Genomic DNA, 25,064 nt, shown 5'->3' with positions numbered 1-25,064 from the left:
ACACGTGTAGCAGTTGAGGTGTGTGTGTGTGCTCTCTCCTCTCCCTGGCTGCTCCTTCTCTTCTCCTTAAGAAGGGTGTCTCTCCGGCTCAATAACTAGAATAAACAGGTGTTAATTATTACATCTGATTGGCCTGCTGATTAGCTGCCGGGCTCTGAGCATGCTCTCCCCCCTCATTGGGTGTTCGATCATGCTTACCTCTCCACAGTGTATTTTTAAAAAATGTGTGTATTGTGAATCTGATGATGCACTGTTTAATATTTATCATAATGGATAAGTCTGAATACATTAATTTAAGTTATAACAATTCTTAATTTTTTTGCTTAACAAAGTTTTTTTGAGCTTTTTTGACAACTTAATTGTGTTTTGTTCAGTCAACTTAAAATTGTAAAACCTATCAAGTTAACTTAATGGATTTGTGTTCAGATGAGATGAATAGTGATGGTGTAGAACCCAGCAATTTTTACAGTAGACAAAAAAGCATTTAACAGTTACATACAATTTCAGGGTTTTCTATCATTAATAAAACAATATTTTACATTTGTACTTGAGACCTTGAGGAGATGCAGAGAGGAGTTGACCATGATGACTGGGTTCGAGCCCAGTTAAGAACGGTTCCAGAAAGCGGGTAAGACAAAACAGAAGCTAAAAAATAAAATAAACAAGTAAATAACAGGTTGAGAATGTGGGAAAATCTGAAAACGTGGTAAATACCAGTTGAGGGCTTTTCTTTTTCTTGATTGCTTCTTAAAACTGTTGGTTGGGTTTAGGGAAGGGGGTAGGCGGGTCAATCTGTGCTTTTAAAACACTATTGGTTGGGTTTAGGGAAGGAGGAGTGTGGGTCAGTTCATTGGTCAGTTAGTCAGTCAGTCAGTCAGTTGACAGCAGCCTCTAGTGGATTTAAACAAGAAGAGCAGGCGTGAATGGCTCTTGCGAGAGAAATTTGAGATCTGAAATAGTGTACACTGCGGTCTCTGGTGGATTTGCGAATACAAAAACTGCAAAAAACTTACCTCCTGGGACGTATTTGACGCTCTCCATAAATGCATAATATTGCCCATTTTTTCTGACCACGTGTCATTCAGTATCTAAATGTGTATTTAAAACTCTAAATATCTTTCAGCATCTAAATGTATTTTCAGTCTCATAAGATGTGAGAATTCAAGATTATAGTTCTCTAGTGGTGTAATCTAAAATAACCAATTACGTATTTTGCAGTCAGCCGAGGTTTCTGTTTTTGGAAATTGCTTTACAGAAGCTATTGATATAACATGACCTCAGCATTTTATAGTACCAATGATAATTGACACATTCACTGTACTGATAAAAAACAACCCCCACACATTGGTTGTCTGTCATAATGCACAGACATGCATTATTGATGGCTTGCATTATGCTAATGGAACTGAAAGGGCAGAGATCAGGAGGAGAGTAGACTCACAGGGAGCACGGCTGAGTGGACGGGATTTCATCTGCAGGAAATGCCCAGATTACCCATCTTAGACAACGAAATAAAGCCCCGATAACTGGCCCCCAGAAGCCAACGCATTACCCCCCTTGTCATTAGGGCCATTAGCAGCTCTGGCACACTAGGGAACCCATAATGTGCAACTCACACAAAACACAGAAAGCACACAATATCATTTCACCCGCTTTGATGGATAGATCCGAGGATAACTATGGCATTAGCGTGTTATCTTTCTCTCTGTCTCACCGTCTGGTCACTGCTTCCATGAATATCCTGCCAGTGGCGTACACTGAAGCACTTGATATGGTATGGGATACTGGGGCAATGTGCTACAAAGGGGACTAGACACAATGCTTGTGTTGTCTCTCATACACACACACACACACATACACACACACACACACGAATGGACGAAATAGCTTCCTGAATAATTTAGTGATAGCAAGACCTCTATCTTCTAATATATCTGAATAGGATAGATAGAAGATGGTAACGCAATACCACAAGCATACTGCATTTCAATATTTGTTTTCTCCAATCTTTATAATAATGACATCATAATTATTCTTGTAGTTATTTATGGCAAAAAAAATGATGTATGGCCCTTTTGTTAACCTCATAAAACAAAATGGTGGCACTAATTTACCCAGTGTACGTACTTCCAAAAAATAGGTGTCTAAGTCTTAAGCTTCTTTTCACACCGCATGCGCAAGCAGGGCATAAGCAGTGCATGTTTTTTCGGCATTGCTAACAGATTGGAGATCCTTTGCTGGGTCTATTTATGCGACGCTGCTTACACTAAATTAAAGTGACATTGCATAAATAATGGCCAAAACACATTGAATGACTGTAAAAAGAAGCAATTTTACACAATAAGTGCATTGATAATATACACTATTTTTCATATAGTCAATCAAATCAAACCGTTGATCTAGCCTGTGCAGATCACTGGAAAACTACACATATGCTACTCTAGCGAACTACATCTCCCAGAACTCTTTGCACTCATCGACTTCTGCCACAGCTGACAATAATCCGGACACTCACACACAACCCAGCTGAAAGTCATCATGGACTGATTATCTGGACTGCATATTTACCTCTCATACACGCACACTTTGCTGAGTCTTGTTTTTTTTCTGTAGCATTACGAAGCACTTTACTGGTCTTATCATTCTGTGTTTTGATCATTGTCTGGTTTGCCGTTGATGTTATTTTGCTGCCTGTACTGACCATTCGCTTTATTCTGACTATGCTTCTTGATTACCTTTGTGATTCTGTTTGTACCTGTTTGACCATTGCCTGTCTGACCATTCTCTCTTTAAACTGCATATTGATCCTCATATCCATTGTCCAGCGTCTCTACTCAACAATTTGTTTGGCCCCAAAACTAAATTTTTTTTTGTATTAGTTTTGCTTATGTTGCGTGCTAGTTTAATCATGCATAAATGTTGTTATGACTATATTTGTATATAGTGGTGGGCTGTTATCGGCATTAATGTGCTGCATTAACATGAGACTCTTATTGTGCGATTAAAAAATAAAATATCGCTGTTAATCTATTCTCAAAGTTGGGTAGGGAGCTGGGTCTATTCTAAACAAGCTATGATGACTTTCACCTTGATATTGTAGCACGGATGTATACCTGACCGTTGACTAAAAAGTGCCCTTCTGAATCTAATCAGCAGGATGCCCTTCTGAATCTTTCACTTACTATGTTTACATGGACATCTGTAGTCTAGGTATATATATATAAGTAAGGTGTTTATGTGAAGTGCTTTTATGTAAGAGTTTCCTGTAATTTTAAGTGACTTAAACTGCAGTTCGACAGTTTCACTTTCACTCATGAACATTACCTCCCGTGACAAACTGGGGTATTAGACGCAATTAAGGAGTAAGGACTGGTGAGAGTGTTATTGAATTAAATAACGCACGCCAAATGGAAAGAAATTAAAACTTTTTTTAATTTTGCGGTGTGTGTGTGTGTGCGGTCCTTTACTGACAGTCGCGTGTGTCGATTTTGTTGGAAAATATGGTACATTTTCCGACAAATAAATGGTATATATATGGTTAAAAGTCCTACATGACGGTAGTTTGATTGCAGTGTTTACTTCAATAAAGCCACTAATATCTGCATACTATACTTGCCTTAATCACATTTCTGTTAGGTTTAGTTATGACTTTAGTCAGACTAAGGTGATCAAAAATCGCTGTTTGGAGCTTATGTAGGCCTACAGTTCAAAATTTATGTTTAACTGAATTAACAGTTAGTAAACACAAGTACATCTTTTTAAACATCATTTATTTTCATCGCCAATTATCATAGTGGAACAGTTTCTCAAGCAGTTTATGAAGCATTTTGGAAACAGGAGATGAGCCCCTGGTCTATATATATATATATGGCTGATTCCAGCGTTATGGACGTGACATTTGCAGTAAAAAAATGAAACGTATATACTCAGAGAAGGTATATGTTAACAGTATATTGAAATATATGTTTATATTTTTCTTACCCCTTAACCATGGAGTTCAGGCATCAAAAAAATATCAGTATATGCAGGTGTTTTATATTTAAAATGACGGCAAAATGAATGCGTTACGGACGTGACAAAAAAAAGACATGAGTTTTGTGAGTTGACATACTTTGTGAAAATTCTGTGAATAAAAATGCAGAAGCCAAAAAAATATATAACAGTCAAAAGGATAAGGGTTGGCTCTGCATGTGACATATATAATTCATTTTATTTACTTTTTCATTTTTGCATTAATGAGGAAAAACTATCGTTACGGACGTGACTTGTCTTCGTTACGGACGTGACTGCTCTGAAATTCACAGTTGACACATCATAAAAATCAGATAAATGCTTTCAAAACTTGACCAAAGACCTATTTGTGGATATCTGTTGGGAGTGTAAACCAATAAACTTTAACCTCTGAGACATCTGAATGGTAAGGTTGCACAATTAATCAAACTTAAATGGAGAACACCTTGTTATATTTAATTCGTAATGTGTGTTGTTAAAGGTTAACGCACGTTCGAATGTTCAAAACTCAATTCGGAAACAATGTTGCATGCTAACATAGTGCTTTTATACTCTGAATAATATAGAATTAATAATAAACATAATCAGCTATAATAGGCCTATGTTTATCGGGCTCCTAAAGTTAGTGTTTCCAGACAAACTTGAAATAAATCATTGACCGACTGTTGCGCAAGACCGTGTCTACGTGGAGAATATTTAAAATCTTTTGTCACAGATATGGCAACATTATATTTGACAGTTTTTTTTTAGTTTATTCTGGTTAATGTGTTAGTTGATGGAATAAATAGTTTAATTTCTCCACTCGCGCTTGCTTTCTTTTTCTCGTCGGCAGTCACTTCAGGAGAGGTTGCAAAAAGTTCAAAGAGGACCAGGGTGAGAGAGAAGACTTTATTATGAAAGGTTTGTGTAGGCTATGTTAAACAAGCCTAGAAAATAGTCATTGGTTGTAGGCATGTGCGATGGATGACTATAATGTTTATATTTTTAGGCTATAGTTCATAACCATTGTGTAAAATATTAAATTAAATATTTACAGCTGCAGGTCCTATCGATTTTCTAACAAATTTAATACTCCTATGATGTAGTTAAAGCTTAGATCAATATCAAGATTTTATTCTTATTTTGCCGCCTGTAAAATAATTTTAATAAGCACTCAAGTGCATTTGCCGGGTGCTGGAAATCTTTGAAAATGTTTTCATTTTAATGTAGGCCTATTTTCAAGCTTTGAAAGTGCTTAGATTTTGGATAAAAGGCTTGGAAAAGAAATTGTGTCGCTTTCATAATTTATCTTTATAAATAGTTATTTAATTAATAAATTAAAAAATATATTTATGCTCTGCATGAAATAAAAGCTCCGCTGTGGCCTGACCCGCGGCGTGCGCATTTTGAGCAGTGGGGAAAGTCCAAATGCATGGAGGTTATTGATTATGCGCACTGCGCGCCTCGCGTTGTCATTGCGCGCTTTGTGCGCTCCAGAGGAAAAGCATGTTACCTCAGTGGCGTCTTTCATTCTTCAATCAAATGAAAGCAGAGGCGAGGTTTCCTTAGAGGTGACAGCAGTGTATTGTCAAGATGACTACGGCGAACTTTTTAATGACGGAATAAAGCTGTGGTCGCTGTTTTAAGTCATCAAGTTGTAAGACTTTACAAATCTTGAATTTCATAATGTTATTTAAAAAAATTCAATTATAAAAACATTGACAGCAACACTCGCGCACAGCTGATTCAGTTGTTACCTATAGTGACATTCAAAAGAGCACCGCGCTTCTTTTTTCTTGTCAACATAAAATGCATTGCGGTGCGCCTCACGTCTCTGGAATGAAAAAGCGCGTTCGTTGTTATCGGCTTCTATGAGCAACACATATCCCAGCCGGCATTTCAACGGTGATTCAACGTTGAATCAACGTCAGGTCTATGGTTGGATCAACGTTGAATTACCTTTCGATTTTGCAAATTGGATCAACGTTTATATAGTGACGTTGTTACACCGTCGGACCACCACCGGTGATTCACCGTTGAAATCACAACGTCGTTTCACTCTTACCTTCTTCATGGGTGAATTGTGGTCGTTTTGTAGACGTTGAATGAAGGTTGAATTACCTTTCGATTTTGCAAATTGGATCAACGTTGATACCGTGACGTTGTTTCACCGTCATACATTTCAACGTAAGTTAAATAGAAACTACATACAACGCAAAGTCCATAAATATAGCAAACACTAATAAAAAATACACGACACAAATACACAACTTAGTCTGTGTATCAATTTATTTAATACACACCTCATTATTTCAATTATTCTAAATATACAGCAACATTTACAGCATACATAGTTCATTAAAACCATGCAGGTTACTATACATGCTGTACACTCAAATACAGAAAAAAGGCATACAATTAAATAGTCACTTTTTAATTAGGTTTCATGAATTAAAGTTAATGTTTACTAACATGAACAGAGAACAAATACTTGTACAGCATTTATTAATCATTTAATTAATTGAAATATGTCCCGATGCTATTAAAATCAAAATGTGTGCTTGTTAACATAATGCACTGAGCTGACATGAACTGTACTTTCTTTATATGAAAGATGCTTCATTGCTCTTTGTTCGTGTTAGTAAATACATTGACACTTACTAATACAACCTTATTGTAAAGTGTTACTGTCTTCAGAAAGACAGATACTAACTAAATTAAACTAAGTAACTAAACTACGCTTCAATTCTGTTTACAAAGTTTACAAAATACCCATTTTTAAAGTGGCTGCAGTAAAAAAATAAAATAAAAAACATCACTCACAACTAAGAATCACAAGTGAAATACATTACATCTGTTTGAGGTTTTATAGGTTGAGAGAAACACTTGAGGTAAAAGATGGCACTGAGGACAAAGAATCAAGTGTAAAACACTAAATCATCTATATCAGTCTAGCAGTTAAATACATATTTATTTCTCAAACACCAGGTGAGTTTCCTACAAAATCAATAATGAGGTTTGTGAGTTGACATACTTTGTGAAAATTCTGTGAATAAAAATGCAGAAGCCAAAAAAATATATAACAGTCAAAAGGATAAGGGTTGGCTCTGCATGTGACATATTGAACATTATTTCAACGTTCAAAACACATCTGACCTTATTTCAACCATATTTCAACGTTGAAGGTCGGTCGTGTGCCGGCTGGGATGTGTTAACTCGCAGGACAGTAACACGTGCAAACACACGTGCTTCATATGTTTTTGCCAAAGAAGCAAAATGAAAGAAGAATATTCTGGCCACAGTTTAACACAGGAGTTGACGAACCAGCGCTGATCCTGGTCGTCTGTGCTGCCTGGAGCCGCGTCATAAACTCAACTATATTCATGATATTAGTGCAGACTAATTAACAAACCAGCCTTTTTTCCATTTGGAAAATAACAGTTATTAATAGTTCTTATATACATTTTAAATAGCCTACATAGCCTAATCTACAAATCAAACAAAGACAAATATTTTATGATAACTTTGCACCAAACTGATGCTTTCATTTTACAGCTTATAAAACATGTATGCAAATTAATGCAGTATCACGTGTAAATAACAAAATTGTTATATGCTTAGCCTATACTTTACAAAATGTATAGGTTCAAAGCCTTATGGTTCATTGTCATTATCTTTCAGGCAGCGCGCGCGCACATGAACCGCAAGACAGAGGAATAGGTTAATAATCATAATTAAGACATAATCTTTAAACTAATGACTTCTATTAAAAATGTTGACAGGTTTTGTAATATTATAACAGCGGAGCATTAATTGAATGCATTTTTTTCCATAAAGCAATCTATTTGAGGTAGCCTAATATTTAATTGACGGAAAAAACACGATTGGACAAACAGTCTATGCCGGTTCTTAAAAAGGATTCAGTTAAAGTTTTCGTTTTGTAATCTTAATTTGTCATTTAAGTGAAAAAGATCTAGAGAAGGATTTATTCATTTATTTATTTTTTGTTAGTTTATTCAGTTTTTCTATGCTGCTAAAAAAACACTGCTGGTGCATGATGCTCGTTCTGTATGCTGTTCCAACACAATCTCACGGCATGTTAAAATAACCTAAATCAGTATTTTAAAATGCAATATTTAATGTGTCAGACAAAATAGGCACGTCAATATTTTTTTTATTAAATAATATTTTGATATTAATCTGTTAACGGTTAATATTCGGTTAACCAGCGGTTGTTGGTTGGCAAAATGAATCGAAATCAGCATTCCTAGTTTGGCATAAATTGTATCTTAACTATTTGATCTATTATTTGACGGTTAGTTAGCCTATCTACAAATGAAACAAGAAGTGCTTCAACACTAGGTGTTGCATCGCCAAAACACCAAGATTATGCGCCAATTATGGCAATATGTAAAATGTTATGTTCTTTTTATTAGACATTTATTTCTGAAATGTTACTAAAGTGGTTTATAGTTAACTGAAATGTTCAGTTATTGATATAACATATGGATATTATGTAATGTAAGTCAGTAATTGTAATGCAGCATCATAATGAACAAATATGCGCTAGTCATTGGCTTATATTAATAAGGAGTTCAAAAATGGTCACGTCCGTAACGCAAAATTGTGGTTGTTTAGAGCAAAGACCTGAGATGAGTTGGCGATCATAATTAGTATGGACATATTTTGACTTTGTATACAAAGTTTCATTTTATTTGTTATAATATTTATTCCACAATATAAACTTTTTCATTAAATCGTTACGGACGTGACACGTGACCGAAGCTGCGTGATGTCTTAAATATATAGCTCATAAATCAAAAGTGCAATAATGTTATGAAAAAGTAAGGGTAATTATTTATACTACAGACTCCAATCCTTCTGCAGAATGACTACTGTTAACATAAAGCATGGAAAAGGTGAGTCTTTAACCCCTTTTTTGAAAGCACGAAAAGTGGTTGGATGATAATGAAATTTACCATTGCAACAATCCTCATATTTCATGGATAAACAAACCAATTTCCTTAAAAATTCAACAAGAGCACATCATAACAATAAAATATATACCTTAATAAGCAAATTGAAATAGGTTTTGTTATTTTGGTCAAAAGTTTATTTTTTCATGATAAGGTTGACATTTTCATGGAATTGCTCATATATATATATATATATATATATATATATATATATATATATATATTTAAGGGTGGAGCCGAACCCGAATGCGGTATTCGGAAAGGCACGAATAGCGTGTTTTTACGAATACTTATTTCGAACAAATACTTGAAAAATTATTTGTATTCGAGAGCAAGAAAAACACTATATCAAAAAGCAGCGTTTTCTCATGAGAACACAGTGCATAGAGAGAGAGCGAGTGAGACGCTCAGTCGGAGGGCGGGCGGAGGTGTCTGGCACAATCTTCTCCACAGATACAGACAGAGAAGGCTCGGCTGAGCGAAAAAAAATTCTTATCTGCATCACTATTTTTGTTAAATAGATTTTTGTACCTTAATTGGGTTCCAGATGCAGTTTATAAACTTGTAGCGGAGTTTGATCGGGATCGGGAAGTTTGCAATCGGGTGCTCTGTTTACGCAACGTTAGCTCTGTTAGCGCGGTAATTTAGACAATAGACTGTTGACAGAGTAACATTAACGTTCGTTTATAAAGGTTAAAATGATGCTTGTGCTGTTGTGTCGAATAGTATGCACTTATGGGAGTTATATGGTACGTCTACATTACTGTCTTTTGCAGACAGCAAGATATATGCTATAGGCTAGTTAACCTTAGCATAGCTTCCCGTCACTTTTTATTAACTTGAAACTCCTCAAATACATTTGGGCACCCGAATAGAAAAAGAGTGAGACTGCTTCTGAGCCATTTCTTGGTCCTCCACCAGTCAAAAAAAAAACAAAAAAAAAACATGTTCTTTGTGGAAGAATTGTACAGTCAGTGGAGCTGCAGATAAAACAAACTGATACTGTAACGTTATAATGTGTGCAAAAGTGAAATCGGCAGAGATATTAAACATCTGTCAACATCTCCTATGCATAATCATTCATTTCTTTTCGGCTAAGTTCCTTTATCAATCTGGAGTTGCCACAGTGGAATGAACCACCAATTTATCCAGCATATGATTTACGCAGTGGCTGCCCTTCCAGCTGCTACCCAGCACTGAGAAACATCCATACACTCTCTTTCACACACACACAATAGGGACAATTTAGCTTACCCAATTCACCTGTATTGCATGTGTTTGGACTGTGGGGGAAACCGGAGCACCCGGAGGAAACCCACGCCAACATGGGGAGAACCCAGTCATGGCTCGAACCAGCAACCTTCACTGTGCCACTGCGCAACCTTCTATGTAATGTATTATCACATGGACTAAAAGCATCCTCTCCTGATACTGTCTGTGAACCCCCCACAAGCATCAATCCCCTCAATCAGCACAGCTATGTTCTGCTAAATCCTCCACAAGCACCAAACCATCAACACAGCCACATTCTGCCCCAGCAAGTCAGTTTCAAACATAAAAAACAAAAAAACAAACAAACTTTGTGTCTGTTTTGTGGCAGGCAGATGACAATAGCAGGGCTGTATCTTTTAGTATTATATAGAATACTTTTGTTCTGCCAGATCTCCCAGGCAGGGTTTTATTTAGATTTATTTAGTTAATATTAGTTTTTGGAATTCTGTCCATTGGAAAGAAGTTCTTTCAGAAGAAGAACAGTTTTTTGAAGTATTATTTGTTTTTATTCTGTCTATTCAGTGTCCTTCAACAAGAACGGTGGTGGTGGGGGTTCATAATATTCACAATGGTATTTTATTAGTTGTTGGTTTAACCATGGATGAGATAATGCCTTCTATGTTATTTTCTTTTCAATGACATTTCTTGTCACATGTTCAAAAACAACAGCCAATATTGCATATCTATAATTTATATAATGGGTATAATTAAACAATACTTTCACTATAATGTAAATTAGAATTGTAATAGAAAAATTATAGATTTTTGCGCCATTTTGAATTTTACTCGAATACAAATACAAATACTTTTCCCCCTCAACAAATACAAATACAAATACAAATACCGGCTGCTCCGCACATCCCTAATATATATATATATATATATATATATATATATATATATATATATATATATATATATATATATATATATATATATATATATATATATATATACTCTGCAAAATCTTTAAAGACATCTGTTAGAAAGCTTATAATCATATCACACCTCAAAAGTGTGTTAAACCTCTAGAGAAACATCATGTATAAGCCTACGGAATTGAAAGCACAGAGTTTACCCTGTCCACCATGTACTCTGTAAACTGGTCTAATCCCAAGGCAGTACAAAGTTCCACTAAACTTTTTGGTTGCTGCAAGCATAAAATCCTGATCAATGCATCATTAAAAGGTTAAAAGGAAATATTATAATGTATATTGAGACGTAATCAATAACAAGTTTTTTTTTTTTTTTTCCCAAAAGTATTTTTATTGAACATATTAGATATGAAACATACATTACAAAATAGCTTTTCAATTTTTTTTTTTTTTTTACACAACAAACAAACAAAACCTGCCGCACATACATTTAGGTTCTAGAAAAAAAAAAAAAAAATTATATTAAGAAAAAATACAAATAAATAGTTATAATAAGTAAAACATATGTTACTCTCATTAATAAGGGGAGAAAAAAGAAAATACAAAAAATTGAAGAGAAAAGAGAAAAAAAAAAAGAAAAAAAAAAAAAAACAACAAACAAACAAACAAACAAGGAAAGGTTCTACTCTTCTAAAATGACTGAGGGGTCCATCTTTTTTACGTGATCTAGAACAGGTTGCCAGGTGAGAAAAAACATATCAGTACAGCCTCCTAAAGTGTATCGTATTTTTTCTAAGGTCAGGTGGTGTAGAAGTTCCATAAGCCATTGCTTAAAGGTTGGAGGAAGTTTTTCCTTCCATTTCAGCAATATTAATCTTCTAGCTAAAAGCGTAGCAAAGGCAATCACATTTATCTTGCTTTTGTTAAAGCATAAGGACTTTGGTGTGATTCCAAAAATTGAAATTATGGCCTCAGGTTCTACATAGGTATTTAATGCGTCCGAGAGGAATTTAAATATTAGCTGCCAGAATTTCTTTAATTTTGAACAAGCCCAAAACATATGAGATAAAGTAGCTGGCTCAATGCCACACCGGTCACAGTTAGGGTCTATATTTGGTTTAAATTTGGCTAGTTTCACTTTGGACCAATGTAATCTATGTACTACTTTAAATTGTATAACTCTATGTTTTAAACAAATTGAAGATGAGTGGATATTGTCTAAAACGGATTGCCACATATCTTCTGATAGTTCTATCTCTAGCTCCACCTCCCATTTTCTTTTTAATTTTACTAGGGGTTCCAGATTGTGGGAATTAATTATAGAATATATTTTGCCAATAAGTCCTTTTGAGTATGGGCTTAGCTCCATAATAGAGTCAAGCAGGGAGGGGGGAGGCAGTGAGGGATAGTGACTCATTGAGGAGGACACAAAACTTCGCAGCTGGAGGTATCTAAAGAAGTGGGAATTTGGAATTTGAAACTTAACTTTTACTTGTTGGAATGAAGCAAATTGCCCATCAATAAACATATCTTTTAATATCTTAAGACCTTTCATAGACCAGATGTCAAAAGTTTTGTCTATAGTAGAGGGGGTGAACATATGATTTCTTGCTATGGGGGCATAGGCTGATAGTCCTTTAAGTGCAAAACTTCTTCTAAATTGTGCCCATATTTTGAGTGAGTGTTTGACAACTGGGTTTAAAGAGTATTTAGATAAAGGTTCAGGTGTCGGAAAATTTGAGCATAGCAGAGCATGGAGTGAGGTTGAACAATTTGTGTTTTCTAAAGATAACCAATTAGGGCCACTGTCATATGATGGATTTGACCAGTGTAGCATTGCTCGAATATTAGCTGCCCAGTAATACTGCTGAATGTTGGGTAATGACAATCCTCCATGGTCTCGGTGTCGTTGTAAAATATTTTTACGGATACGTGCATTTTTTCCATTCCATATAAAAGATGATATTAATTTATCTAAAAGTAAGAAAAATGATTTTGTTAAGAATACGGGTATGCACTGAAAAAGATATAAACATCTGGGTAATATATTCATTTTTATAGTGTTTATTCTACCTCCCAGTGACAATGGTAACGGATTCCAACGTTCAAGGTCTTTTTTTATGGAATCTATCAGTGGAGGGAAATTAACTTTGTACAAATGTTTGTATTTATTAGTGATCCATATACCTAAATATTTGAATTTGTCTTTAGTTATTTTAAATGGTAGTGAGGTAAAAATAATCTTTCTACCAGCATTATTAATGGGCATAAGCTCACTTTTTTGCATATTTATTTTATAACCTGATATTTTCCCAAAGGCAGTCAGTAATGTCATAATTTGTGGTAGAGTTGTTAGTGGTTCAGATATATATAGGAGGGTGTCATCTGCATAGAGAGAAATTTTATGTTCAAAGTTGTCCCTCTGTATACCCTTGATATTGATATCATTTCGTATCGCAATGGACAGAGGTTCAATTACCAATGCAAATAATAAAGGGGACAGAGGGCAGCCTTGTCTGGTTCCCCTTTCTAACGAAAAGAAAGGAGAAATGTGACAGTTTGTACGTATTGCTGCCATAGGTGATGAGTATAAGATTTTAATCCATGAAATGAACTTTGTGCCAAATCCAAATTTTTTAAGAGTGTAAAAGAGGTAGTCCCACTCCACCCGATCAAAAGCCTTCTCAGCATCAAGTGAGAGAAGGACTTCCGGGACATCAGATGGAGTGGGATGGTGGAGGATATTTAGAAGTCTGCGTATATTATAGAATGAATATCGGTTTTTAATAAAGCCTGTCTGGTCACCAGAAACTATTGTAGGTAGCACTATTTCCAGCCGATGCGCTAATATTTTGGCGAATATCTTACTGTCAACATTCAGCAATGAAATTGGTCGATAAGAGCTGCATTCTGATGGATTTTTATCTTTTTTATAGATTAGAGAAATAATTGCTTGATTCATAGTCTCTGGCAAGGAGCCCGTGACTGAGGATTCTTCATATAGGGAAAGTAGAATAGGGGCAAGATCGCCAGAGAACTTTTTAAAGAATTCACTTGGAAAACCGTCTGGGCCTGGTGATTTTCCGTTTTGCATAGATGACACTGCTCTAATAAATTCGTCTTTTGAAAATGGATTCTCCATGTCTAGAGCGAACTCTTGATCAATAGTGGGTAGACTAATTTTCTTAAAAAAAGAATCAAATAATGACTCATCTTTACAAGACTCCGAAGTATATAATTGTGAATAGTATTCTCTAAACCGATGGTTGATCTCTAAGGGATTCGTCAATTTAGTGCCAGTGTTATCATTAACTGACATAATGGAATGTGCTGCATTTTGTTGTCGAAGTTGGTGAGCTAAGATCTTCCCTATCTTTTCACCATGTTCATACATCTTATGCCTGGACTTAATTAAAAGATTTTCTGTTTGTTTTGTACATAATAAATTAAATTCAGACTGAAGAGCTAAACGCTGTCTAAACATGTCAGGTGTAGATGAGTGTGCCAAAATTTCATCAAGTTTTAAAATATCATTTTCAATTTTTTTAAGCCGCTCATGTTGTTTTTTCTTTAATCTGGCACTATATGATATAATTTGGCCTCGAAGATAGGCTTTAAGAGATTCCCAAATAAGACTAGAAGATATTCCTGGAGTCTGATTGTGCACTAAATATTCTCTAATTTCTGATGATATAAATTTAACAAACTCCACATCAGAGAGAAGTAGTGTATTAAATCGCCATGGCCGATAGTTGTTTGATGTAATTGGCATATCTAGAGTGATTAATAATGGCGCATGATCTGATATCACTATTGCATTATATTTGCATTCACTAACTAGAGGAAGTAGTTCACTGTCCAGAAAAAAATAATCTATACGTGAATATGTCTTATGAACTGGTGAATAAAATGAATAACCTCTACACCCAGGATTTTGGAATCTCCAAACATCAATCATTCCATAGGTTTTAAGAAGTTGGTTAATCACTTGAGTTGTACGACTTGGTATCATTGGTTTGAGAGAGCTGCGATCCAGTGAGGGTGATAGTACGCAATTAATATCTCCTCCTAATATAAGATGATGAGTATCTATATTAGGTATTCGTGAGAAGAGACCCGTAAAGAATGCACTGTCATCCCAATTGGGTGCATATACATTTACCATAACTACCGGAGTATTATTTAGTCTACCCACTACCATTATATAACGGCCTGCTGGATCAGCTTCGATTTTTGATGCCTCAAATGAAACCGTTTTACTAATGAGAATTGCTGTTCCTCTAGATTTGGAGTGAAAAGTCGAGTGAAAGAGTTGTCCCACCCATCCTCCTCTTAGTCTAAAGTGATCAAAAGTTTTCAGGTGGGTTTCTTGTAGGAAAGCGATATCTGTATTTAACTGTTTTAAGTGTGAGAGAACCTTTCCACGTTTCACTGGATGATTCAAAGATTTAACATTCCAACTTATAAGATTCACCTGGCAAACGCCTGATGCGTTAACATTGTGTGGTTTAACCATACGTCTTTAAAAATGTAGGCTTACATACAAACGCTTCGTTTAAATATAACAGAAAAGACCCTTCCAATAAGATTGTAGAAAACAAAACAAGAAGTAGAAGTATAAAATGAAGTGCGACATTTACCCATTCCCAAACACCAAATAGAACATGGTGCAACTTTAACCCCTCGCAACAATATCCACACATAAAGTGCTTACTTGGGGAGTTTAAACCTCACAAGTTGCTCTGCACATTATTAAAGAAAGAAAACAAAAATGAAATTAAAAAATAATAAATTAAATTGGCGCATATTATTAACAATCACCTATTAAAACAAGTGTGACAGTTACATAACAGCATAGTAATGATAATAATAAACTCAGTAATTGTACTGTCCCAATTATATTTCCTGCTTTTAAGTTTAACTGAAAATGGTAAGTGATTTTGTATCAGTAATATTGTTTTTCACTCCTCATCCATGAAATAGGAATTCAGTCAGTCTCTGCATAGATGTAATGTTCATATACTCACTCAAATATGGTCATTTAGATGGGAGTGTGAGTGTATGAAAAAAAACAAAGTCACTGAAGTGGCTTGGTACTACTCAATCAGAGATGGTCGAGCCGTCTTAAAGAATATTATTTTTCACATAAGTCAGGGCTTCTGCTGCATCTTGGAACTGCTTTTCCGTCCCGTTGTGTGTGATTCGGAGCCTGGCCGGGTGAAGAATGCCATAACGAACACCATCTTTTCCTCGTAGTAGTTTTCGGACTTCGTTAAAAGCCGATCTTGCACGGGCCACGCTCGGCGGGTAGTCGGGGAAGATGAATATGGTTGCGCCGTTATGATGAAGGGGTCCGGTTTCACGAACTCGGCGTAGAATTTCCACACAGTCCTGGTAGTAATGCAATTTTGCAACAATGGCCCTGGGTTTACCATCTGCACGTTTTGCCTGGAGAGTGCGATGAGATCTATCGATCAGTATATCTTTATCCATTTTGAGGGTGTCTTTGAGCAGCTTCGACACTGAGGCTGGAGTACATGCGCCAGGATCTTCGGCTACATTCAGTATTCTAATGTTTGACCTCCTCATTCGCCCTTCCATGTCCAAGCATTTCTCTTGTAGGGTTACTACATTTTTCTCCAGTTTGCGCACGGTGTTTTGCAGTTCTGTAACATCGTCTGAGCAGCTGGATAAGCCTCGTTCCATGTCTGACACTGTCGTTTTAATTGCCTCAAGATCTGAGCGAACAGCCGAAGCGTTGCTTGCTATCTCGGATTTAACTGCTTGTAATTCAGCTTTGACCATTTCAAATTCGTTTGACAGTGCAGTTTTCAGTTCTTTTTGAAAGAGCGAGGTTATTTCCGTTTTGATCGATGAGATCAGCTCAGCTTTAATCTCCAAAATGTCAGTGTGTTCGGCTGGCTCGGACATCATGCTAGGTGTATTAGCATCCTCTTGATTAGCAGCGGTTTTCCCCGTGTACTTATATTTACGTAGTTTGCCCGCCATTTGGATTTATAGAGAACCCAGCTGCTTTATGTGAAGTAGTAAAGTCTTAGATAGATGTAGCATCTCATATTTTCGATTAAAGCGCCTTAAATTTATAAGTTATATTACGTTTTTTGCAGAGCTCACCCAACTTTTACCTTACTCCATCGCCTGCTCAGTAGCGCCCCCAATAACAAGTTTAATATAGCACACAATCATTAGGAATATGGACATGTTCAAAAACTGCCACATCATCTCACCAGTTGCCCACTCACAAAAAACACACCACTCAACCAAAGACGAAGCACAATACTTTTTAATTACATATACTGTATTTATAGAACTTGACTTTTCAGGTAAATTATTTGATTTTAATTCAAATGTAACTTTGTTATCCATAAAATCAAATTGTTATTATCATGATCGTTGGTAAAACCATATATATAGCACCTTATTACCATGTAACTGTGTGGTTTATGTGATAATTATGGTAAGCAGCACTAGCCTGAATACATTAAGTTGAAGAACAATGATGAATGTAATTATATTCTATTATTTTTTTTGATATATTTAAAACATCATTAGTAATGAAATTAATTCAATTCAGCCACAAAATCATGGTACAGTAAATCCATGGAACAAGCTTTTATTTGGATCATGTTTCTCCTGTTTAGTAGCACAGTACACTTTCTCCTGGCTTTAAACTAAATCACAGAGACATTTGTGTTCTTTGCTAAATTTAAGACTATTTGCGGTCCCACTTTATATTAAGTGGCCTTAACTAATATGTACTTACACAGAAAATAATAGTTTGTTACAATGTACTTATTGTGTAAATACATGTATTTCTTGTGTACTTATGCTTTATTAAATACCTGTATGTGATTACATCTGTAATTAACTTCTGTAATTACATTTTGTAAATACACTGTTGACCATTCCTTACACCTTAACCCACACAAGTGTTCTCAAATACATTATGAACACAGCAAGTACATTGAATTTATTTTTTTAATGCAAGTACATAGTATTTAAGGACACTTAATATAAAGTGGGACCTTGTTTGCATATAAACAAACCCAAACAGCGATGCTGTTGGATGCGATTTCATGCGATTGGAAAAATAAGTTAGTGTGGTGCAAACAACCAAAACTGTTTAGTTCACTTTAAAGGCTAACCATAATATTGAATAGTTATCGAACAGGTGTTATTGTTTAAGTGAGGAAAAGGTAGTGTCATAAGTAAGGGATAAAGTACTTCCAGGCGGTTGTCATTGCAGAATAAAGCCAATATGCTTATTGTTGTATTGAATATATTCTTCACATATTAGCAGACACAGCCATTGGAATCTTTTTGGCTCGACACTTCCAGTCTTACTCACTTCCATTGATTTTTCGATGTTAAAAGCAGATCGTTAAGCTGTTTGATGTTGCAAACTGATATTTACTAATAATATTTTTTCTGCCTTTTATGTATAGCCATGAACACACTTGTTTTTTTTTTGTTGTTGTTGTTTTTGTTGTTTTTGAAGAGCAAGTAGTTTGACCGTTTTCAACCGTTTATTAATCCTTGTAATTTCTTCCATAAACAACTGAATCAGAAGTTTTAAAACAATCGCAATTGAGAATAAGCCCAATAAGACATTTTTTTCTATGAAAACGACTAGATGTACTTTATGCCGCTTATTACATAGCTACTTGGCAAAAAAAAAAAAAAAAATTAAAGATTTGTTCTGAGCTGTAATTGTTTATTAATTCTGTAATCAAATGCAAAGTTGATAGAAATGAAAATGGCTAAAAATAACATACAATAGTGTTCAGTAAATATACATATTAATCAGATGGTGAAAAAATGGCGACAAAGTCAAAAACAGTGACATGACAGACAAGCATACAATATATATGGACGTGATCGTATTCACTGACGATCAAAATTATTATGAGGTACCTGAATATGCCTGTGAAAATAGTTTCCGTAACTGTTATCGGAATAACAAACCTTGGAATGTAGTGATTGACCAATCAGAATCAAGAATCCCAGACAGCCTTGAAATAATTATCATTTTAATTTGATCACCCAGCCCTATGCCTGAGTAGCCAGAACAGATTTGAAGAGACATATAATGCACAACTACAAACTTTGTACACTTTAAAATCTTGTATTTTTAACGTCTGCTTGGATGAGAAGCTGCAACCATTTTTTTTTTTTTGTGTTGTGATGCAATTCCTAAAGAAACTTGTGTGTGCCTTGTTTTTTCTACTGTAAGCTGATTGGATGTAGTAAGGTAGGCATGAGAGTCATTACAACCGACACCTCCTCCTCAACATTTTTGTTTGTGGTCAAAATTGACAGTTGGAGGGGCATGGTTAAGTATGTTAACCACACCCCCCCAACTATCAATTTTGACCACAAACAAAAATGGTTTAATAATATCCACTATTTTTTATTTTGTCAATCAAATCAAACCAGCGATCAAGCCTGTGCAGATCACTGGAGAACTACACATGTGCTACTCTAACAAACTACAACTCTTTGCACTCATCAACTTCTACCACAGCTGACAATAATTCGGTCACTTACACACACACTCAGCTGAAAGTCATGATGGACTGATTACCTGGATTGTAAATTCACCTCGCATACACATACTTTGCTGAGTTTTTTTTTTTTTCTATAGCATTACGAAGTGTTTCCCTTCCCTTCCAAGTGGTCTTGTCCTTCCATGTTTTGATCATTGTCTGGTTTACTGTTGATTTTGTTTTTCTGACTATGCTTCTGAATTACCTTCATGATTCTGTTTGTACCTGTTTGACCATTGCCTGTCTTTTTTACTAAACTGTGTGTGGATCCTCATTCCCATTGTCCAGCATCCCTACTCTACAATTTGTTTCGGCCCGAACTACAAAACCAAAGTTATTTTTAGTATAATTTTTGATTATGTTGCATGCTAGTGTGATGATGCAATTAATATTATTATCAGTTAAGTATGTTAACCACGCCCAGTGCCTCAGACAGACGTAATCTGGGAATTTACCTGAAAACAAACAGGAAGTGCTTTTTTAGATTTTAATTTAAAAGAGCAAACATTTTTTTTTATTAATGACCTGCTCAGGTAAATTTTTCACAACAAAACTAGCAATGTGAGCTAAAAAATCATACGATTCATTTTAATCCCATGTGTACTTTAACCTCGGCTCCTTCTGTCCTCAGGTGAGACGTTCTCGGAGAACTTCAGCCATAAAGACAAGTGCCTGCCTTGCACACAGTGTTCTGAGCTGATGCGCATGCTGACGCCCTGCACGGATGCCAATGATGCCTTGTGTGTCTGCGACTACGGCTTCTTCCTCAACCAACTAAGCGGCCGTTGCGAGGCCTGCACCGTGTGTCCTGTAGGCCAGGGTGTGCAGGTGCCCTGTAATTTTGAGCGAGATACAGTGTGCGAAAAGTGCGAGGATGACACGTATTCGGATCAGGACACCTCTTTTGACCCCTGCCTGCCATGCACAGTGTGCGATCAGCCCGAGATGGAGGTGAAAAGCTGCACTCCTGTCAGTGACGCTGTCTGTCAAGGTAAGAGAATAGAGAATCAAAATCAAATTGAAACTATGGTCCCACTTTATATTATGTGGCCTAAAGGAATAGTGCACGCAAAAATGAAAATTCCATAGTCATTTACAGGCTTTATGTGTAGATCTTCATAAGTTTGAATCAAAAGGAAGATCTTTTAAAGAAAGCCAGAAACCTGTAACAAATAACTTTCTTAGTATTTGTTGTTTTCTACTTTGGACGTCAATGGTTGTAGTTTTTCAACAGAAGAAAGGGTAACACTATATTTTGATACTCCATTTGAGTATTAGTAGACTGTCTGCTTAATATCTGTTGATACAGACATTCTACAGACATTTAACTGACTATAAGAAACTTTGTAAATACATGTAAACTTACACAAACGTTATCCCCAACCTAACAGTCTACTGATAATCTCAACCCAGGCTCATTCTGAAAACGTAGTCCCATGGACGTTTCTGTAGACCGCAAAATACATCCTGGGAGGTATGTATTATTGCAGTTTTTGTTTTCGGGAATCCGCGAGAGGGCGATGTGTGTGCTTTTTCGCATCTCAAATATTCCTCTCAAGTAGCGTTTGCGCCCGTGCTGTTCTCACGTAAACCCACCAGTTGTCGAATGATTGACTGGGTGACCGGCCAATTGACTGACCCAGTGTCCTCCTTCCCTAAACCCAACCAATTTTACCAATCGACCTGCTTGCCCGCTTACTTTCCTAAATCCAACCAACAGTTTGCAAAAGCCTTTCTCAAAAAAATCTCATGTTTTTTCTTTCTCATGTTTTCAGATTTTACCAAATTTTCACCCTGTTGTTCACTTAATATATTATTTTTTGGATTCTGTTTTTGTCTTACCTGATTTCTGGAACCGCTCTTCCCTGTACTCGAACCTGGTTGTCATTGTCGCCATGGTCAACTCATCTCTGCGTCTCAAGTCCGCCAACGTAAATGACGAGCTAACTGGAAAAACTGGTTGCAGTGGAAAAAACCCTCCACACGGTGGTAAGCTGTCAGCCGGTTATCACCAAAAGGAATGATGTCATACCGCCTATTAGCATTCGCTTTAAAAAATTAAATGCAGCAATACTTACCTCCGGCTACATAATTTGTGGTCTTCAGAAATGTCCGCGGGACTATGTTTTCAGCATGAGCCTGTGTTGTATAATCTAATGAGATTTAGTTGGCATGTAGATGCAATGTAACTTAAATTCAACAAACCGACCATCCAAGTAAAGTGTGACCAAAGAAAGAAACCCATAAAGGTTTGAAACTACTTGAGGGAGAGTAATAAGTTTGTAAATTTTAATTTTAGGGTGCACTATACCTTTACCTAATAGGTACTTCAGAAAATAATTACAATGTTTACTGTAAAAAGTGATTTACTTTGCTTCATTTAAAATGTGAGTAAACCCGTTACCATTAAACTTATAAGTTGAATTTACTTTTAAAAAATAAGTAAATCCATTGTGTCAGAATGATTAAGAAAAGTACGGAACCCCGGAAGGGACATAGTGGAGGAGAAAAAAATTGGCTGGGTGAAAAAAAAATAATGGGTGAAAGAAAAAAATGGGTGGGAGGAAAATATATATTTCTAAGTTTTTGCGTTATCTCGCAAAGTTTTGCATTCCCTCGCAAAGATGTTTTGCGTTCCCTCGCAAAGTTTTGTGCTATCTCGCAAAGATGTTTTGCGTTCTCTCGCAAAACTGTTTCTCCACAAACACTTCCTGTTCACTGCACTCACGTAAACCCTCCCGTTTTTGCCGAAATTCTCCCATATTTTACCATTCTACCCCACTTTCTTTACATTAAATCTGTTCGTCGATCGTCACCTTTCACTTTGCAACCTCTGAACCAGCGAATGCATGTATAAGCGCTGACTGACAGACGCGCTCCGTAAAATAAACTCACTTGTTTGATAACAGAAGTGTCCCTTTAAATGGCGCGTACAGATGCTGATCTGGAATCAGTTTATTGTACTGTAATAAACTACTTTTGAACAGTTAATTTATAGTGCAATAACATATCACAATCTTATATTTTTTCTGTTTTTTTTTAATTAAATAAATGCAGCCTTGGTGAGCAGGAGAAGCTTATTTTAAAACATTTAAAAACTGCTACTGACCCCAAACTTTTGACTGGTAGTGTATGTACTGTACATAAGAAATGCATTTTACTAAATGATTAATTCAAATGTAAGTACATAGCTGTTAAGGCCACTTAAAATAAAGTGGGACCGAAACTATAAATAAATGGCCGGCATGACACTTATGCTTTGTCTGAACTCGAATTTCCCTACTACAAAGTGTGCAAAAAACAATATATGAAAGGACCAAATGCAGTTTAAGTCAGAATTATTAGCCCCCTTTGAATTATTATTTCTTTTTATATTTCCCAAGTGATGTTTAACAGAGCAATTAAATTTCAAAGTATGTCTGATAATATGTTTTTCTTCTGGGGAAAGTCTTATTTCTTTTATTTTGGCTAGAATAAAAGCAGTTTAAATTTTTTTAAACACTATTTTAAGGATAATTATTAGCCCCTTTAAGCTATATTTTTTCGATAGTCTACAGAACAAACCATCATTCTACAATAACTTGACTAATTACCCTAACCTGTCTAGTTAACCTAATTCACCTAGTTAAGCCTTTAAATGTCACTTTAAACTGTATAGAAGTGTCTTGAAAAATATCTAGTCAAATATTATTTACTGTCATCATGGCAAATCATTCTGACTTGAACTCTACATGGTATAGATGATCTACTACTCCCATTTGCCCCTCAGGTGTTTGTCCCTCACTCACCCCAACACTATAGACATTCTTTATTATGGGTCAATATTTTATCAAATTCATTGGTTGAAATGTGACTAGGACCAATGCAAGGTAACACATAATATATTAGATTTGCATATTTTAGAGCAAATTGCACTGCTTCCTGTCAGTTTTGAATTGATTTTAAAATGTGTATGCTAACTTACAGTATAAGGCCTTGAATGGTCTTACTTTTATGCATTTCTCCTTGCATGCATCTTTTACCTTTGCACTTTTTATATATATGTAAAGCACTTTGAGATGCTGCTTTTAAAGGTACCATATAAAATAACTCCCCCTGTCCTAAAATAACTGGCCAAACAAACTGCCACATGTTATAACCCTAATATGATTCTGTTCTTTTTGTGTGTGTGTGTGTCACTATGTGGTTGCTAGGATGTTCCGGGTGGTTGCTAAGGTGTTACTGCTGTATGTGATTGACTGATCCATTTTTTTTTTTACATAGTGTTGAAGCTATTGATAAAATGACCTTGTATGTGCATCACATAATGCACAATTATAAACAGAGATGGTTTAAAGTCTGTATTTTGATTAATGAACAGTATGCGGAATGATCATTTATGATTTTTCAAATCTTTTTAAGGAAGTTAGTATACTTCTATGTTCTCTAGATTGCATTTATTTGACCAAAAATACAGCAGTATTTTACTTTTCAATATTATGATTACAATATTTTATACACATTTTACAAAGTAACTTTAATATTTAGCATTTTAATTTCATTTTAGCTTTTATTAGTCAATAACACTAATAAAATTATTAGTTGCTATCAAATATACAAAGTATTTATTTTTAAAAACGTATTAATCATCATAGAAACCCTAAAAATTCATGATGGTTTACACACAACTATTAAATATAATTTCTGTTTTCAATGTTATATTTTAAACATAATATTTTTGGTTCACATATTACCATATTCAAATAAAATGTTGGATGAAGTTACTTTTAAAAATAATATATTACATTTTTAAGGCAAGTGGCGACACGGTGGCTCAGTGGTTAGCACTGTCGTCTCACAGCAAGAAGGTCGCTGGTTCGAGCCCCGGTTGGGTCAGTTGGCATTTCTGTGTGAAGCTTGCATGTTCTCTCTGTGTTGGTGCGGGTTTCCTCCGGGTGCTCCGGTTTCCCTACAGTCCAACGACATGTGCTATAGGTAAATTGAGAAAACTAAATTGTCCGTTACTTATGTGTGTGAATGTGAGAGTGTATGGGTGTTTCCCAGTACTGGGTTGCAGCTGGAAGGACAGCTGCTGTGTAAAACATACGCTGGATAAGTTAGAGGTTTATTCCGCTGTTGTGATCCCTGATTTATAAAGGCACCAAGCTGGTGGAAAATGAATGAATGCATTTTGATAAAAAAAAAAAACACTAAATGTGCTGCTTAGTTATTTTTTGATGAAATAAATGTGTTTTGTATGTTATTTTTGTATTTTTTAAACGGAAGATAGACTTAAGATTGTAATACATTACTTTTAAAAGTAACTTTACCAAACAATGACTTTGAAAGATTTATGTAACACTGACAATTGGTCTTTTCTATCAAATAAATTACATATTTAAACA

General features: G+C 35.5%; 1 protein-coding gene across 5 annotated transcripts in view; it reads left to right on the top strand.

Moving 5' to 3' along the window:
- Positions 1-25,064, top strand: part of ngfrb (nerve growth factor receptor b) — a 115,121-nt gene that overhangs the window by 62,084 nt on the left and 27,973 nt on the right. For all 5 annotated transcript variants that reach the window (XM_073917730.1, XM_073917731.1, XM_073917729.1 and 2 more), the window contains 1 exon segment: positions 20,312-20,671. In XM_073917730.1, the coding sequence (XP_073773831.1) occupies positions 20,312-20,671 (360 nt within the window).

Source organism: Danio rerio, chromosome 12 (assembly GCF_049306965.1).
Source record: "Danio rerio strain Tuebingen ecotype United States chromosome 12, GRCz12tu, whole genome shotgun sequence".
NCBI classification, from domain to species: domain Eukaryota; kingdom Metazoa; phylum Chordata; class Actinopteri; order Cypriniformes; family Danionidae; genus Danio; species Danio rerio.
Note: the sequence above shows the minus strand (reverse complement) of the source record. Positions and strands in the feature narration are given on the sequence as shown.